Genomic DNA, 19,983 nt, shown 5'->3' on the forward strand with positions numbered 1-19,983 from the left:
AGCAGCCATCAGAAGATGGGAGAACTGCGGTCATTAAGGGATGGACACAGTCGGCAACAACATTCAGGCAGGTTGTAGTGTTTAAACAATTTTCAGTTATGTGCCAAGGAAATATCCCCCCACACCATTACACCACCATCATCATCCTGAAGTGTTGATACAAGGTAAGATGGATCCATGCTTTCATGGTGTTTAATCCAAATTCTTACCTACCATCTGCATGTTGAAGCAGAAATCAAGACCCATCAGACCAGGCAACATTTTCCCAATCATCTGTCCAATTTGGGTGAGCCTGTACAAACTGCAGCCTCAGTTTCCTGTTCTTACCTGACAGGAGTGTCACCCAGTGTGGTCTTCTGCTGCTGTAGACCATCTGCTTTCAGGTTTGATGTGTTGTGCATTCATAGATGCTCTTCTGCCTACTTTCGTTGGGAAGAATGGTTATTTGAGTTACCATTGCTTTCCTATCAGCTAAAAGCAGTCTGACCATTCTATCCCCAGTAGATCAGTTTCTGAAATAGACCAGTCCCCCTGGCCAGCAACCATGCCATGTTCAAAGTCACTTAAATCACTGTTCTTTCGAATAATGATAATAATGATATAATGATATAATGATTCTTGGTTTGAACTTCAGGAGGTTGTCTTGACCATGTTTATGTTCCTAAATGCATTGAGTTGCTGCCATATGATTGGCTGATTAAATATTTGTTAAAAAGCAGTTGAACAGGTGTGCCTAATGAAGTGGACAGTGAATGGAGGTCTGTTTCTGTAAAATGTCTAAATGATAATCAGCTAAATTATGTATGAATCGAAATACATCAGTCTGCACGTCACATTATCGTATTAATAACTCTGCATCTACAACACAGAAAGTGTTACTAGCCTATCTTCATATTTCTAAATATGAATCAAAAAAGTTATTGGTCTATATTTTCAGCAACATAATTGGAAAGTATAATAAAATTTTCAAATTAAGTCCAAAAGGATACCCTAATTTTTGCTGGTAATGTAGTATTAATTTGTGTAAAGAACAGTTTGCTCCTGTACAGCAGAATAAAGAACTGTGCTGCAAGAAATGCCACACAGTTATTGCTGCAGTGTTTTACTCTTAATATTGCAAATAAAATAATACATTTCATAAAAAATAAACATGAGATTAAATTTTATAAAAGCTGTGGGAAACCAAAGAAATTCTATAAAAAACCCCAACACGCGTATTTTTGAATAACCCAGTCAAAGTAATAGACTTTATTTAATTGAACTACATGACCCACAATGCAGCACTAGCCTATGATGGTTACGCACGGGTCCCGCGTCGCGCCAGACGGGGGGGGAAATTACGACTTTGCGCATGCGCCACGTCTATGTTGTTGTTTGTAAGATGGCGGCGCTCGGAGATACCTCAGCTCCGGGGGTGAACGGGTTAATACAACAATTCACAGCAATAACAGGTAAAAATAACATTTTATTAAGCGTTTATTTTAACGAGTAGATTTGTGTGCTCATACGGGAACACTTCCATCGCTGGGTAAATCATGAAATCCGTACGCAGATGAGAAAACGGGCGCTAAGTGTTGCTCTTGCCCCTGCGCTGCCAGTGGTTTGCAGAGGGGAAAAGCACAGCCAGTTATCAGCTAAACTCAAGTGAAAGACTCAGAAAATGGACCTTAAAACCGCCAGCTTTGAAAGTTTTCTTTAATAATCACTTTTAAAATGTCTGCTTTTGTTTTTAGTCCTCGTTACAGACACTATCTTGCTAACCTAGAGTGGTTTATGTGCTCCTTTTTTGCGTGGCGTGTTGCTCGATAATGTGGAATGGAGGTCGGCTGTTCAACGTTTCCCTTCTTCATCATCACCAGCCAGGCTTCATGTTGTTACTATCACTACGACTGTGGCTGTGGTCCCAGCCACTCTTTAATGGTCACACTTTGAGTACTCAGACTGTCGGTACAGACGCTGTCTGTAATTTATCGGCACTTTGACACAGTGGACGGTGTTTTTAGTTATTTAACGCCAAAGAAGAGGGAGACTCAGTTCAGGGGCTGCTACTTGGAAAGTGATACGGACATGCGCAGTACAGACAGAAAGCTCATTGTCGCCCCGCAGCACTGCGCTTAGAAATACTACAGGTTCATCCAGATGTAGAGTTTCCAAATCAATTCCATGCTTTTTGTGGACAGCATAGATGTATGACATTAGGACATTTGTGCTTTATTCAGGTGTTTTTTGCACATTTTAGTTTATTTCCCACACATCGCATGGTGTGTACGGTACATTTCCGCCCACTAAACTGCAGCCTTTTCTGAACTGAAAGCATTTTCCTTTCGTGAGCTGTCACGCAGTTGTTTGACTATAACTCATTTCACTATAACGATCTGGTGTTAATTTAAGGGACACTTTATTTCTCCCCAAAGTTGGGGAAATTAAATTAAACCGGTATAACGAGTCAAATTTGTCCATTCACAAAGTTACATGTGGTTGTATTTCATAGGACTGCATAAATTTGCTTCTGTAATCTTATATATAGAAACTCAAACAGGATTTTCACACTAACAAGCCTGTTTATTTGTACAAGTATGCATTGTCGCTTAATAGTAAAATGCCTTAAAGCCTTTGGTGAATACTTAAAACATGTGTAAACAGTATGTACTCATAATGTTTAGTAAACTGTTTATAACTTTACTTTGGGACTCTAAGTGGAATATGTAGGTGATGTGTAGGTTTTGAAAGGATTTTTATTGATACTGATGCCAGTGTCAACTTTTTTGTTTCCCTTATTGAATTTTTTGTTGGGTAAAGTTGGAAAAAGAGATGTGATCCAGGAGGGCAAAGGGTCATGAGTTTGATGTGATGTAGGTGCATCCTGGGCACTCCAGCTTCCTCCCATAGTCCAAAGACATGCATATTAGGTTAACTGTTGCTTCTCTTGTAAATTGACTGTGGGTATGAATGTCAGTGTTATCCCTGCAATAGACTGGCAACCTGTCCAGGGTGTACCCTGCCTCTCTATGACAGCTCATGATGGGAGGATGTATGGTTCTCAGAAAAACATTCAAGCACTGATCAAAAATAATAATATAGTAAAATATTACTAATAGAAGAATGGTAAAATGAATTAGATATCAAGTAACCAGGGGCAATCCTGAAAACAAATTATGCATGTTACTAATATTTTTTGATGTTGGTAGGAAAGTCTCAAGAAACTGTTGTATAAATAGATAGGATAGGATTTTTACTTTCACAGGCTCTTATATTATTGTAAGGAGTAAGAGTTTCTCAAGTGATTTTCTAGAAAAATTATTGTTACCACACCAATATTATTAGAGCCCGACCGATGTAGGATTTTTTTTTAAGACTGATACTGAATATACTGATATTTGTTGATTTAAAAAAAAAAAAAAATTGGTATATCGGCCGATATTTTGTTATGTGTAGGTATTTATTAAGTCCTTACTAAGATAGTATGACGATGTAGTTTAAAAACAAACTTATTGGCACAAGAAGTCGTGAATTACTCCTTTACACTCTGCTCAGATCAGCTTGTTGTGTTTGTGGTGTTTTAAACAGGTGTTGGCAACAGGAAAATTGTCCAACACGTGCCCTCTAGTGGACGAACTATGCAACATCATAACTCATAACATGGTTAAAGCATGTTTCTCCCATCTCTTCTTTAATTTATTATTTTTTTATTTGTCGGCTGGTAAATAGAAATTATTTTCCGATATCAATATATCAGTAGCTAATATCGGTCATCTGATATTGGGCTCTAAATATGATGTCACATTCTGAAATCCTCTATGTTACTTGTTAAACTGTAAACGTTTGTAAAGGTCAGTGCGTTCATGTTTAGTACATGAATGTCTAACACTCTTCCAGGGGCCACAGAGAGTGTAGGAAAACATATGCTGGAAGCATGCAACAACAACCTGGAGATGGCAGTGACCATGTTTCTGGATGGAGGTGGGATAGCAGAGGAGCCCAGCACCAGCTCCAGTTCTGTGGCATCAAGCAGCAGAGCGCCCTCTACAGAGTAAGCTGTGACTTTTCTCAACAAACTTCTCTGATTTGCTCCTAATAGTTTCTCCTAGCTTAGAATGTCTGTTAAAAAATAAGCTGAAAAGGAGAAGAAAAAATAGCATTTGTTTCATTGCTTCCTTGTTATACTAAATTGTTTGTAATTTGATTATAGACGTTTTGCAGTTGATTGCTTTTCTGCTTAGAATAACTCTGTATATGTTTCCTTCATGCTTTCCTCAGTGAAGTGCGAGCACCAATTCCCCAGAAGCAGGACATATTGGTGGAACCAGAACCACTTTTTGGAGGTACAGTGCTGATTTTTTTGTTATTCCTGTTTCAGGTAAAGAAATTTGAATGTAAACTACCTGCTGTTTGGCTTATTTGATGAAGATAATTGATTGATTTATTTTGCATGTTACATCTATTCAGTGCCAAAGCGAAGAAGACCTGCTCGATCAATATTTGATGGTTTCCGAGACTTTCAGACAGAAACAAGTGAGTGTTTTGCAAAATTTATGCTTAAACAAATCAGATGTGCTGTTTAATAACAACCAGCAATGAAGTCTGTCTCATATTTCTGTTGTGGTGACTTAACTTCCAGTAGTGACTGAATGAATGTTTTTCTGTTCCTAGTACGCCAGGAACAGGAGCTGCGTAACGGTGGAACAGTGGATAAGAAACTGAGCACCCTGGCAGACCTTTTCCGGCCTCCCATTGAGCTCATGCACAAAGGCAGCTTTGAGACGGTGAGGAGTCACTCGCCGGACACTGTATCCCACACCTTTATTTGTTCTGTGTGAACTTTCAGAAATATTTTAGATGATGACTGAGTAGGTAGATAGTGAAAACTTGCAATTTCATTCCACCTTGCATGTGATCACATACCACTGATTTATAAACCTGTTTACAAAACAGTTAGGATGAGTAAAATGTGTATAAAAGCAGAGTGCAATTACTAAAACCATATATTTGATTGGTAATAGTGAAAAGACAGCACATCAAATTTTTAAAACAGCGGTTAGTTCAAAACAGCAGGACACCAGACATAAATATCACTGGTTAATCCTAAATTATAATAAAGCAACACATGTCACCATTCAGTCAATATATTTTTAAATTTAGCAGTATGGTGCCAAAACATATGCAGCACATATTTTAACAGCATGGCTTCATCATAAGACAGACCTGGTACTAAACTGGCCTGCCTGCAGTGTAGACTGGTCCCCCCCCCCCCCCCCAAACATTTGACAACATTAAAAGGAGGCCCTGAACTGCTGAGCAAAAGTGAAAATGATGAGTGATAAACATACTCCAGCCCCAACTTTTTTGAAATGGGTTGCAGACATCACATTAAAAATTATAGTTTTTAAAAGAAGTCAAATTTATTACTTTGAACATTTAATTGAAAATATTTCAAATGCAACAAATCAAAAGTAGGATTTAAATGTATTGAAAGTAATCACATTTGGTTTTTCTGCACCTTTTCTGTAGCATCCCACTTTTTTGGAAGTGGGTTTGTATATCGTTATAGCTGCTTTTCATTAAGCGACATATGTTCTCTTAGTTAATTTTATTATTTGTCCTCCACCAAGGAGCAGATGTGTTTTGGGTTTAAATCAGGAATTGCCAACTTAATGATTTCCAGCATATTGCAAATCTGTCTAAATTATGAATTCACTCTAATTCTCCTCGTGTCGTTCTTTGTGTTTATAGGCTAAAGACTGTGGACAGATGGAAAACAAGTGGCTAATGATCAACATCCAAAATGTTCAAGACTTTGCCTGCCAGTGTCTGAACAGGGATGTGTGGAGTAATGATTCAGTAAAGACGATCATCAGAGAACACTTCATATTCTGGCAGGTATGCATTTTCAGAGCTCAGTGTGATGTTCACTTATTTTGAGGTAACACTGGTTAAATGTTAATGTTGCCTTTTACTTTATTTTTCATTCATCCATCCATAGCATGGTGGTTCAATTCAATTCAATTTTATTTATATAGCGCCAAATCACAACAAACAGTCACCTCAAGGCGCTTTGTATTGTGGGTGGTTAGCACCATCACCTCATAGCAAATAGGTCCTGGGCATGAATCCATGGGCCAGCTCGGGCATTTCTGTGTGGAGTTTGCATATTCTCTGTATGGGTTCTCTCCAGATGCTTTAACTTTCTCCTATAGTCCAAAAACATGCATTTAAAAAGTTTAGGGTTTTTTGTCCCAAAATAGGATATAGAATGCTTTTTTTTAACCTGCAGGTTTTACTCCTATTGTGCGTGTTATACTTTTAACATACCTTCGCTTGCAGCTCAGTCTGGAGCACTGACACAATTAGCACCTCAGGTTTATGGCACCAGAGTACTTGAACAAATGCCATGCTTAATTCATGCAATGACTACAGCAAGTCAAGTAAAAAGTACATTTAGCCTACATCTTCACTACAATAACGAGCAAACGGACAGTTGAGACTGTCATGAACGTCTGCGGTGTGTAGGTGTCACTGCAGCCACATGACTGGATTATATGCATTCTAGTTTGGCTGTTATATAGCAAATGATTGGATGATTTTGTAGAGGTGTGGAGGGAGACGGGTTTTTTTTTTTTGCATTTTTTTTTTTTTTTTGCATTTTTTTTTTTTTTTTTGCATTTTTTTTGGGTTTTTTTTTTTTTTTTGGCCACAGCGGATTTTATCATCAGTGGAGGGAGACAGGAAATGGGGGAAAGATACGGAGGAAGACACGTGGGCAAATTGGTGACAGGCCGGGACTTGAACCCACGCCGCCCACACCGCAACATGGCATATGTACGTGGTTGCAGGCTTCACCACTAAGCGCCCCAGGGAGGATCTTTCTAAAGCTGTCCGGCATTGTTTGCATTTTACATGCACTATTGGCAGACTGTAAATTTAAGGACCCCCCTATATGGCTGAACACTACATCTGTACTTGTTTTGAATGGAGGTTAGATCACACTCCCACTATTAATGAGGGGTCCCTATGTGGTTCCAGTCGTCCACACCTTAAGTGTGGTTACATTCCAGCTCAAATGACTCACACCAAGGGGTAAAACAAGCCAGATTTGAGAGACTCTAAAGGGCAGGTCTGAATTGTTTCTGTGTTCTATTGTGCACTTTCTTCCTCTGCAGGTATATCACGATAGTGAAGAGGGACAAAGATACATCCAGTTCTATAAGCTGAACAAGTTTCCCTACATTTCTATCCTGGATCCACGCACAGGTGAGTATTTATGGGAGGCTGGTCACAGCTGAGGGTTTGGTGATGTATGAATGAACACACTCAAACCATTTAGTTGTTGCCAGCTAATTAAGAAAACAAACAAGTGGAAGATTAAAGAACAGCTCTCACTCTGAGAGGCTCATGAAAGCTGTTGATAATATTTCTATTATAATTGCGCTGGAAGAGGATACCTGCATGCATCATTTTTGAAAGATGGCAACAGTGTTATGGAAAGCAATTTAAATGTCAGTGGTTTACAACAAGCTTGAATAACAGTGTGTGTCAGGCATTCATGTATCAAGAAATGGGATTGGTATAATACTAAAGCAACACAAACAATGAAATATTATGTCACATTAACTGTGTACATCTGCAGTGGACCACACTGTAGATGTACACAGTGGATCTCTCTTTTATCTATAATTAACTAATTATTTCTTGCTTTCAGTACCTGTTATTATTGACCTGTTCAAACTATGTTCACTTTAGGTCAAAAAATGGTGGAGTGGAACCAGCTGGATGTGGCATCGTTCCTGGAGCAGGCAACTGGCTTCCTGGCAGAGCATGGGCAGCTCGACGGGCCATCCTGCCATGCACCTCCTGCCAAACGAGCTCGCTCTGTGGGTCTCTCATCTCATGTGTCACCTCTAATTCTCTTTATGTTTCTGCTCTAATAAGAGCTCCTCTTTCCTGCAGTGACTCTGCTGGAATTTCCTCAGCCACACATCTGATCAGTTTTAGAAGCATCTGGGATGTTTGTTAGATTTCTGCATTACAGCTTCAACATTTGGACAAGTGTCATGCTATCATTAATATTAGCACTGTGTTTTTTAATGTTCTAAGTGTCACGGAGCCATCCACGATATATTGGGTCTTCGTTTTATTTTTCCCCGCTCTTTGATATCTTTTCTACAATTGTACGGTGTGTTTTATCTTTTAGGAAAGCTTAATCGATGCCAGTGAAGACAGTCAGTTGGAGGCAGCGATCCGAGCTTCCCTACAAGAGACCCACTACGAGTCCTCAAATGTCCCCGAACCCCCCGATTCTCCCCGATCAGACGATGAATCAGACGCAGAGCCTTTCTCTGACAGCGAGGGCCCCTTTTCTGTTGATGGCTCAGACAGCGAGACACCAGCACCCCACGAAGAGAAAAGTTTGACTGGCAAACACACGGTGGCCCCTTCAGCCTCTGCAGCCCAGCCGCGTCTTCATCCTGATAGTTCCACTTCTTCTCACAGAAAATCGCCGTACAAAGAAAACAACCACAGTCACAAGAAAGAGGAGAGCAAAAAGAACCACCTGGAGCCATCGGCTGCTGGTCCTCGTCATCCTCAGCCTGATTCAGACTCTGGAGGGAACCACTGTGCCCCACTACCCGAAAGCGCTGGAACTTCGAAGATCAGCACCACCACAACTTGTGATGTGGACTGTCCTGAGGACAATGGTACGATGAAATGAATGAAAAACCTTTAGATTTCAAGAATGTGAGTGTGGGTGTCTTTGTGCTAATATTAGTAGTGATGGGCAGAAAATCAACAAGCTTTAGGTACCAGTGATAGAAGGGATGCGTTCTAGTTTAATGGAGTTTTATAACAACAAAGGACAAAATTTTACAATTCTTCTTGCACTGTTTTATCTTTCATTGCAACTAGAACAAGGTTAAAAAAAAAATAAGTCTAAGGCGTTTGAAGAGCCCCGTATGCTGACACACATGTGCTGCTGGATGGACTCCTTGGTCTTTTTTTTTTTTTTTTGGTTTGGGTTTGTTTTGTTTTTTCCTGTGAAGTCAGGCCTAGTCTGATGCACGTAGACAGGCCTTTGAACTTACTGTACTGTTGTGTGGCTGTGGACTATTCAACATTTCGAGCTCTCCATGAGGTGTTAACTTTCCAGTCTATATACTCCAAATCCACAAGGAGTAGAGCCATGAAATTTTGCATACATGTTCTTTACACTTCAAAGATGTGCAACATGATGTTCATATTCCTGGATGTTGAGTACCCTTGGTACACTTTGGCTGTATTTATCTGAAGTGGAGAGTGAACAACATGGAGCATTTCAGGCCTCCAAATTAGGGCAGAATAGTCTTGCAGAAGGTAATAAGAAGTCTGCTGAAGGGTTTTCTGTTATGAAATGGGGCTGTAAATATTATCCAGACTTGTACATTTATTTTATATTTTCATTAATGGCTGGAGGATATCCCCATAGGTGATGGGTCTTGTTTACTTTGTCCTGCCAGTTTGAACAGTTGGGATAGCTTGGACATGTTTATTAGTTGTTGAAAGATGTTTTTTGTTTCACTTGTCTTGTCTGGTGACAGTGTGGTGTAACACCTGATTGTCACCAGACACCCTACTCCTAACCCTTCTAGTAGTTGTGGTTCAGGACCATAGTCAGTACAAATGATGAATATAGCCACCATGATGGCACCCATTGATTAGTAAAGTACATTGACAAGTCTTTAGCCAATGCTCTGAATAATACTCCCTTTCTGACTCTGACAAAATAAACTTTGTGTTGTATTCAGTATGACCAGAAATGAGCAAAGTCACAGAGGAAGGGAAGCGAGAGCTGTTTTCTTATAGGCTCCTATAGAACTGAACCAGAAGAGTCGCCCTCTGCTGGCCATTAGATAGAATGCAATTAAGGCAATTCATTTTGGCTTTGCTTTTTAGACCATAAGCCACGTCCTTACTGTCTATAGAAGAATCTGCTAGAGTAGTTATACCCATGTATGTGCATATGATGTAGTAAGAAATCGAAACACAGATGCTCAGCTGGACACACGGGTGTGACAGGTGTTAACTTGTTAATCCAAAGGTCAATCCATTATTTTTTTATGTCTTCTGTGTTCGCTTGTCTTTTAACAAAATGTAAGAATGCTTTTTGACCTGTTTGTTCTGACTTCTTGGTTCAGACACCATCATCTTAGAAACTTACTGTGTTATTGTTTTATTTTTAATAGGTCCCAAAGCCAGGTTGATGCTCCGCTACCCAGATGGACAGAGAGAGCAAATTTCCTTGTCGTCGAAAGCAAAACTTTTGGTGCGTGAACCTCATATATTTATTTGTATTTAAGTAAAATAAAATATACTATTTTTATAATGCCTAATAAAAATGATTATTGAAATTTTTGAAAATAACACTTTGTTACCTTCTACATAATACTCTTTCTTTAAGGCCCTGGTAAGACACGTCCAGTCCAAGGGTTACCCTAACGAACGCTTCGAACTCGTCACCAACTTTCCCAGAAGGAAGCTCGCCCACTTGGACTATGACATCACATTGCAGGAGGCAGGGCTGTGTCCACAGGAGACTGTATTTGTGCAGGAGAGGAACTAGCCTTCCAGACATACTCACTTTTTGCTTGTCTGTATCTCTGGTAGACCTCACCCTTTCACCAATGATGTGGGATGATGTTACTGGCCTTGATCCCATAACCTTTTGTTCTGGAGGTGGCCCCCATTTTTTGCCAAGACAGCTATGGGTGGATGGGCTACTTTCATCACCACTCCACTAGTCCGAATACTGACGTCTCTACTGACAGCCTAATCCCTTTGTAGTGCTCTACAATTGGCCAGTAAGATGTAGTGGAAGCCAGCACTCTTTAATGTTTTTAATACAGTATATACTCTGCTCTGATGTAGGCCTCATTTAGTTTTGAACACTGAGGCATATCAGAATAGAATATATATCATATAGCTTATCTTCAATTTAAAAAAAAAAAACAAATAATAGATCACTAATCGAGGATGGGCCACCAGGGACTTGTACAAAAAGACTTATACCTCCCAGAAAGGACATTAAATCAGTCAGAGTTTATTTTCTAGCTGTTCTTGTTATTTTCTCTACCTGGGACAGGTAAAGGGAGGCTCATTCTTGTTTATTTTGACCCAAATTTGGTCTCTCACTCAGTCATTGTTGAAACAGTTGTAATTATTTGGAAAGCAGGGGCGCCAAGAGGCGAGGTCCAAAAATTACAAGTTGTGAAAATGTGTCTTTTGATACAGAAGGGAATGAATAAAAAGGTGGTACATCTCATCAGTCACACCTGCACTGTACAGAGATGGCTTAGAGAGACTGATATTTCGATGTAGTCATTGTTTCCTTTCTTTTTTATATGCTGCCAAGAAAATATGCTGATGTTGAAATATAACCACCAGAAAACCAAGGGAGGTTCTGCTTTGTCTTTTTATTTTATTTTTATGGTTTGTGTGACTTTAAAGTTAAAACCCAAAACACTCAAACAGCTAACAGGAAAAAAAAAAAAACAAAACCCTGCCAGATTCAGCTGCAGCAGCTTGGAACACAAATGTGTGGCGCACCTTACAGCCTAAACAGGGTATGTTAAAAGATTAAGCCTTTTTAATATGCCCATGCAAAGTTAAATTTTTGACATGTTTTTTTTACCTGGGGTATAATATCACTTATACCAGTGAGACTGATTTGCCTCCTATGTGTAATGAACACTTAGAAAAAGAATTTAAGGGAATGCTTGATCATCACAGTATAACAGATTCAGGAGAGCAGGGGTTTCCAGTTAGGAAGCATAAACCATTGTGATTTCACCTCCTTTGGTGCAAATGGAGTGACCACAGGTGCACCAGAGAGGCAACAAAGAAACAACCCCCACCCGTGTAGGTGGTGCCCACAGACCATGTTTTCTCCTTTTGTCCCTCCTGACTCATTTTTCTCTACTTTTTGCAAGTATTCTTGTGTAACTGTAGCCCATTCAGGTTGCACAGGTAGTTCAGCTCTTCCAGGATGACATATGCATACTGGCAGTCACAAGGTTTGCTGTCTCCTAGTACAGTCTTGAGACTGTGGAGGAGACACCGTGAGACAGGCCAGTGCACAAAGCGAGCTAGACAGCCACAGAAGGGCATCACCTCAGCAGCAGGACTTGTATCTGGTCCCTTGTGTAAAGAGGAACAGGAGGAGCGCTGCCAGCGCTCTACTAAATGATCTCCAGCAGGCTACTCACGTGCATGTTTCTAATCAAATGTCAGAAACCGTCCTTGGTGGTGGCAGGAGGGCCCAGCATCCTTTAGTTGGTATCTGCGCTCACAATACAGCACTGTGCAGCTCGACTGGCGGTCATCAAGAGAACAGCAGAGCTTGCGGGTCAGCCACAGGAGCCCTGTTCTCTTCATAGATCAGGATCACAGTGACCACATGTAACAGACATGAAAGAGTCTATAGACACTGTGGCAAACACCATTCAGCATAACTGGTTTGGCAGTCAGTCAGTGATGGTCTGGAGTGGTATATCCTCGCCGGGTGACACAGACCTCCATGTATTGGCCAACTGCTGTTAGGTACGGGATTGAAATCCTCAGGTTCATTGTCAGACCTTTTGCTGGTGCTGCGGGCCCCGGGTTACCCCCCAGTGCCTAGGCTCATGTGGCCATAGTGTGAAAACAGGATGATAAAGGCACTGATGACACTGACTGGCCAGCTGCCTAGCACATTATTTATGGGTGCAACCAAATAATGGCACAGATTATCCAGTAGATCCTTGACGCTCTGATCCGGAACTGGGATAAGATCCCCCATCCACTGTCTCACCAGGAGCATGTTCAGACTTAAGTCCACACAGCCACATGGGGTCATGAACTACTGAGTTGCATTATGACCCAAGTTGGGGCATCCTGTGATTTCAGTTTTAAACTTTGTGATTTGCTGTGATTTTGAATCCAGCATTCAAATTTTGGTTTCAAATGGCTGCTGTTACATCATTTTGTTCTCAACAAATTACACAATGTATGTCAAGATTTTCAGCTTGAATATTTTGTCATCAAGAGCCAAAGTGTGATTTAAGGTTTCCCTTATCTTTTTATTTTTATTTTTTATTTTGAACATTTGAACATTTTGAATATTTGGATATTATTGTGAGGCTGTTAAAGACCTGTTCATTGTATCTGTTCAGAGTGAGCAGCTTTGTGTTTCTTCATATGGACAGATGGTGGTGATAACGTACCTTAAATACCAACAAGTCCCCCAAGAAAAGCCAAAAAAGACCACCAAGCAGTGTAAAAGTTTTTTTTTTTAAATCAGTATTCAGCTCAGTTTTTCAAAAAATTTTATGAAGTAGAAAATAAACATACAGATTCACATGTTTGGTGGCAAACCACTAAGTCATGCATGTGCTGCACTGTTGCAGCGGTTTGTGTGGGGTAGGAGCTTTTTCCTTCTTAGAGATTTTTCAGTATTTGAGTTTCTCACTCACCTCTCCAGACCTGGAAGAGCAAAGGGGCTGTGCTCTTCCACGTTACTTTAAAAACATCTGAACATTTTGGTTTGAATGGCCTTTTGAGGGTCCTGCAAAGGATTTCTTCCACTGTGACAAAATGAATGTTTATTTGTTAAATTCTGTCCCAGAATGAAAATGTTTTCATGGTGAATAAGAAGACAGAGTTAAAACAAGAGTTGATGCCAGTAATGAACTGAATTCTTTGCGTGACAGGAATTATTTCCAATTTGATGGGTTGAAATATTGTCTGTCACACCCGCTTAGAAATAAATGTCTGGTCATTTTAAACAAATACGTGACTAGTATTTTTAAAGCAAAGTAACACATCTGTCACAGTAAATTGCTGTGATTCATAGATCATATCTAGATGTGTTCAAAAGAAAAATCACTGGACAACATTTTAAACTTTCAGTTGATTTTTATCTGATTGATACTCACCATTAAATAAGCGCTCCACTCTGTAATATTAACAGGGTCTTACGGGGGCAACGGTCAGAGGTGAAAGAAGACAACGTGCAGCTGTGCAAACAGATGAGGACTCTGACTCTGTTTCACTGCCCTCAAGGTGTGGATGTTACAGTATGAGACATGCATTCCTTCACAGCCTGCTTTTTGTGTAAAGGACCAAGGATGGGTGAAGGGAAAATGTATTGCTGAGTAAAGCAGAATAAGCGAACCCATTTCCCCCCATGCAATAAATCATTAACCACATCAGGAGTTTCACAAGTTGAGATTAATGTGTTCCAAATTTCATCTTCAAATCAGGAATCTCTTGAAAACAGATGGATTTTCATTTTCAGTCTTCACAGAATGTTTTTTTTTCCTGCTGAATTTCTGTTGCTTCCAGCCACAGAAAGGAAACACTTAGAAAGTTGATTAATCGGAGCTGAAAGTGTAATGAGGTAGCAGGACAGCAGCCCTCAGGCCTTGTTTGTTGAAAGGTTTGTCTGTTGCATAAAAGGTTGGTGACCCTAGCTGTCTGATTACCTCTTACTTCATTCACAGAATGAATCAATACGGGTTAATGTGTGATCAGTGAGTAATCTTGAGCCTGATTTTAGACATAAAGTTCAGTTTACCCGTCACAGGAACTGGCACTGAGACTGAATATAATCTTCTGTCTCCCCTGAGGAGCTTTTCCAGAGTTTGAAAAAATGTAAATAAAGATGCTGTTTGCACTTTATGAGTGCAGGAGACTGAAATCAAGAATGTCAACCTGTACTGAGGGTGTAACAAAACTCACCATTTCTATCACTAGCTAATGTCATAACATAAAAAAAAAACAAAAAACCTGAGGAGCCCAGTGCTTTTGCTTCCTGGTGGAGATGATGGATGTGTTTTTCTGGAAAGTGACACTTTCTGAACGTGTATTCATCATGTGTGGGCATCAAGATGAATCATTATTGGCTGATGTGTCACAGTTAACTCCACTTTTACCTCTCAGTCAAATGCCTGCCTTGAAAACACCTTCACATCGTACAGTAAGCATGCTAACGCAGGCTGCGTGCAGTGTTACACCTGCATCTGAAGGGGTTGTTGCATGCATGGTGAAACAAAACCTTAAAAGCAAAGACCACCATTAAAAAAAAAAAAAAAACATCTCTTCTCGAGGCTTACCCTTTTGTGCAGACTGCAGTGCTTAGTTATCCCCCAGCTGTGCTCTGGGAGAACAGTCATGGATGATAAGCTTATCTGCTCTGATTCAACACAGTCAGAATGACTTAGCAAATGATAATCTGTGATATGCAGTCAGTCCTATGTTTCAGAAAGTTAAATCACAAAGCTACAAAGATAATTAATGGTGCAAATACAAATGCAGAACTTCATTGTGTGACTCTTTTAGCTGGTATTATTTTTCTGAGGACTTGAGAGGAATTCTGATCTCACAACAGTCCAGCTTGTGAAAGGTCACTGGACAGCTATGTTACTGGTTTGCCGGGTGTGTTATCAAGAGACGTCACAACCCAACTTTTTGCTGAGTGAAGTGTCGGCAAAGACTGACAAAAGCACAGCATTCAAACTCCGCTGCAGACTCGCAAGACAGATAACGAGGCCTAAAATCATTCAAGCTCAATGACAGACCTCAGAGGTCCACAACAGTCATTCGTATTCCTTCAAGTTCATCGGGTTTGTTCAGGCTCGTAGCACAAAACAAGAAGAGAAAATAAACAACCTTTGCATCAGACACTCCATCAAATCAACATTTGTCCATTGTATACCTAATAGAAACACACTGCACACTTCAGTAATAGAAAGCGTTACAGACAGAAATGTTCCATCTAAGACGCCATCTCATCTTATCGACCTTGACTCCTGTTTCTCTTCCTGGGCTTTAGTCCTGCAATTAATACAATCATTCCCAAAACTCTGACTGGCAAACTGGCACTACTTGACTCCAGCCTTCTCTGTATTATTGGGTGATGGATTTTTTTTACAAGGAGGCCCTAATCTGTTAGAACACCACCTTCTCCTGTGTCCTGACCCCCTTTTTTGCTGTACACCCAGCTGATTTATGACCGCTCAGCTGGAATGAATCAAATGAATCCGCATACTGTTGGCAGAATGTGAAGGAACTGAACACCTGGAGGCAAAAGGAACCACCTCTTCATAAGTCTGAATAAGACAAACACCTCAGATATGTCTGCCACGCATGCACCAACACAGCCAAAGTGCTAAAGTGCTACCCATCTCCTGGTGTAGTAGCTTCAGTTATGTAAGCAATTTATCATTTTTAGCTTAAACCACACCTGTCAACCCCTCACCTGTGATGTTTTTGTATAGTCACAACATATTCAAATTGTTCGGTAGACTACAAATACTTTATGTATGTTCCAGAGATTGAGGAGAGGTGAGGGAAAAGGTCAGAATTACAAAGTCTGTAATTATTCAGCAGAAGAAAAAGAGGCTGGCAGGAGAGCAGTATCTGCTTCATAAATGGGTCTATAAAGTAAATTTATCTTGACTTTTGAGAACGTTCAGCTCTCAAAATAAAGGATTGCTTAATTTGCAAGCTCACCTTTGTACACATTTCAGTTTTGCTAGTTTATTTTCCAAGTCACACATTGGTGCTGATTACCTGAAAAGAAAAAAAAAAAGAAACAGCATTTTGCAAGCTCTTCTTTCCCTACTTAAATGATTTACCTGTGCTTCGTGCAAGCTGACACAAAAGTCAATGTAACGTCTTAAGAATGTGCACTCAAACTTTCCCTATTAAGAATTGTCATTTTTTTTAGATTTAAATGTTTCTTATAACTCAGGGTTATCACAATGATTTTTTTTTTCAGCTGATCAGTGCTTATAACAAGTCTTCTGTACTTAATCAGATACCCTGATTAAAATGGCTGAACTAAATCTTCATGTAAGGTAAATTTAACCACAGTAATACTAGTATTTGCAATGACCCATCGCAAAATTATTTACAAACATATCTGGAGGTGAGAACAAAATCGGCATGATAGTTGTTTCCTTCTTATTTTGTCTAAGAAAATAAGCAGAATTTATTTTAGGAAAGTTGTATCATTTTTTGTTCAAATGACCAATTTGATTAATACCTGGTTCAGATCCACAGTTGGATGCAGCCAGCCTTTACCTTTGGAAAAATGGCTAAAAGTGATAATTAGGTCCAGTCAGGATGCGTTCCTCTGCAGCCCTCCTGCCACTCCTCTGACCTTGTTCTTTTTTATCATTGATTTATGTTTTCTGTTATTGCCTCTGCCAGGGAGGTTATGTTTTTGGTAGCGTTTGCATGCATATGTGCGGGTGCATGTCATTCTGTTTGTAAACACGATAGCTCAAAATGTTTTGAATGAATTCTGATAAAACTTTTTAGGGGTATAGAGTGGGGTCGTGTGAACAGGTCAATAAAATTTGGCTTACATCCACCGAGGTCTTCAAGGTCAGCTTCATGATTTATTGATCAAAAATTGACAAAAGTCCTTATAACTTAGAAACTATGATTCTTACAAGTGTGGTGTGTATTGTCAACATGTAGAAAGTACCACATAAAGATTTAAAATGTGTCAGATCTGACCTCTGAACTCTCGTCAAATGTCTTTTATCTTTGAAACTCTACTTAAAATTCTGCTGCCTTTGTTTGTATTGGCAACATTTAGGAAATGATACTGGCATATGGGGATCCAAATATGATCACATTTGACCTCTGACCTCACTCTTACATTTCACATCTACCTTTCTTTCAAGTTGACCCCAAAATGTGTTTTTATCTTTAAAGAAAGTGTTGTTCAGAGAAAAAAAATGAGCTGCCTAGTTAGTCAGAAATATACTGCAGTATAATATTATATAAGCTCGGCTTATTCATGCCCAGTTATTTACAAATCAATACTTATTATCCATTAACTGCTCCTATATACTGTTTGTGTAATCAAAATAAACATCTCTCACACCACCCTTATCTGATTTTTACTGCACTACAAACTTCTTAAAGTACTTTTTAAAAAAAAAAAACAAAGAAAACAAAAATGAATATATACAAAATATAACACTGTTCCCTTAAATGCAAATATTGCTTTTAAGGTAGTATTTACTATAAGTTTTACCTGCTTCAGCCAGATTATGACATTTAAAGCTGCAGGCAGACACACATGGATACAGATTATAACACATTATAGAAGAAAACAAGAAAAGTCGATGATGCAAAATAAAAAAGTATCAGTTTTCACTTCCACAGTCTTTGGGTGTGAATACAGGGTGGTGCGCAATCCTCTGAATACAAAGGCAAAGCTGTGGAGATAAGATTAAGTAATAATAAAAATTAAGAATATTTTTAGGTTACTTCCTTGTGAATGGTGAATTATTATTATGTCTCCTAATTCCATAAATGTTAAATCATTTCAAAAATCTTTCTTATCTAATATTAAAGAATGGTGAGTTAGGTAAGGTAAAGTTTATTTATAAAGCGCCTTTCACAGACAAAAAAGCCACAAAGCGTTGTACAAAACAATCAATATAAAAACAAATTACACCTTTGCATTAAAAGAGAAACAGCAATAAGACAACAGATTAAAAAGACAATACAATGAGAGTAATTAACGAAAAACTTGGTTGAACAAAAAAGTTTTCAACGTTAGCGTCAGCTAGGCGGAGCTCAGGTGGTAAGTTGTTCCAGAGCTTGGGGGCTATAGCCTGAAAATATCTGTCACCTCTAGTCCTTAATCTTGTGCGTGGGGGAACTAAGAGATTTTGATCTTCTGATCGAAGGCACCGTGTACAGTAATGTTGCTTCATTAAATATGAAATCCATCTAGGATCAAGTTTTGGATCTTCCAAAGTTACACCACCGAACATACGTCATTAGCCATGAAATGTTTAGAGAGAGGTATTAGTGATGACTCTATATTGGATGGCTGAGAATAAAGTAAATGTCCTGTTGTAATGACTACAGTTTATTATAGGATGTTTATTTTCTGGTTTTCTCAGACGCAGCTCCATCCTTCTACCTGCACACCACCATGTGTCCTCTGATCTGTTCAGCAGACGCCAGCTACAATTGACCATTAGGGTGGAGTTCAGGAACATTGCTGCAAGAAAACACAACTGCAGATCATTTATAATTTTCAGACTAACTGCCTCATCTGTGCAGTATCAAGATTCTCCATAAAGGTAACATTTATTCCCTTCATAAAAGATTTTTCCTTAGTTTTACAAGTATATCATTTTCTCCCCATTTATCCTTTAAAGGCTTCAAATTGCCCACATGACTTCTCTGTCACATCAGATGCTGACCAGATAAATGGAAGGAGCATCTCTAAAACCTCGAGTCATCTTCACAAGGACACTTCTGACAGTCTGGTTTGGACCACCAGGCACAACAAGGAACACAGTGACAGAATGGACCTACTAACCAGCAGAACAAAGACTGCCTGTCTGAACAACACAATACCAATTTACTGTTGTCCTCTGTGCAAACTGTGTATATGTATGTAATATTGGAATGCTTTTCATATAGTGCTATTCTGCTCATACTGAGCATTCACCTACAAGCCTCATTCACCTACACACACATTCACATAACATAAATACACAGCACTTTATTTTGCACACTTTTTCGCACTCTTATTTATCTATTTATTGATTGACTTGGGATAGTCCCTGGGGATGTCATAGGACCAGAAATTTGGTACTTGGTAGTTTCTTTCTTAACCTTTTAAAACAGTTTCCCAATGAAATGAATGTACTCTAAACTAACTGCACATGCAGAATGCACATGCAGAAAACTGCTGCATATGCAGAATAACAGATAGAAGCTTGAATTTGAAAAGCTGAATGATGCCATTATAACTTGGTAACAATATTTTGGTTCTCTTGCCATCCCTGGTGTTTATTGTGGGGATGTCAGCTGGTAAGAGCTAAAAGGCTTTTCACATCTGGTTCCTTAGACTTGGGCAAATGAAAACCCTGGTATAAAGACATTAGTCATATTCAAAATTAACATTATTCTGGGATTACTTTTCTCGTGGTGCCC

At 39.3% G+C, this 19,983-nt stretch overlaps 1 protein-coding gene across 1 annotated transcript; it reads left to right on the forward strand.

Annotated features, from left to right (window-relative positions):
- Positions 1-1,342: 1,342 nt before the first annotated feature.
- ubxn7 (UBX domain protein 7) lies at positions 1,343-11,420 on the forward strand. Its single transcript, XM_030752572.1, has 11 exons — positions 1,343-1,451; positions 3,877-4,030; positions 4,258-4,322; positions 4,447-4,512; positions 4,651-4,763; positions 5,731-5,877; positions 7,158-7,248; positions 7,738-7,868; positions 8,189-8,693; positions 10,215-10,294; positions 10,430-11,420. The coding sequence occupies exons 1-11, from the start codon at positions 1,352-1,354 to the stop codon at positions 10,589-10,591; spliced, it is 1,614 nt and encodes a 537-aa protein (XP_030608432.1). The 5' UTR covers positions 1,343-1,351; the 3' UTR covers positions 10,592-11,420.
- The last annotated feature ends 8,563 nt before the right edge of the window (positions 11,421-19,983 follow it).

The sequence above is a fragment of the Archocentrus centrarchus genome, chromosome 17 (assembly GCF_007364275.1).
Source record: "Archocentrus centrarchus isolate MPI-CPG fArcCen1 chromosome 17, fArcCen1, whole genome shotgun sequence".
Classification (NCBI taxonomy): domain Eukaryota; kingdom Metazoa; phylum Chordata; class Actinopteri; order Cichliformes; family Cichlidae; genus Archocentrus; species Archocentrus centrarchus.

Bases quoted from the DNA above. Each gene is read 5' to 3' on its own strand.
- ubxn7 (XM_030752572.1), top strand. From the start codon at position 1,352: ATGCGCCACGTCTATGTTGTTGTTTGTAAGATGGCGGCGCTCGGAGAT. The intron at 7,249-7,737 runs GTGAGTATTTAT...TGTTCACTTTAG, and splicing joins TATCCTGGATCCACGCACAG to GTCAAAAAATGGTGGAGTGG. The intron at 10,295-10,429 runs GTGCGTGAACCT...TCTTTCTTTAAG, and splicing joins CGTCGAAAGCAAAACTTTTG to GCCCTGGTAAGACACGTCCA.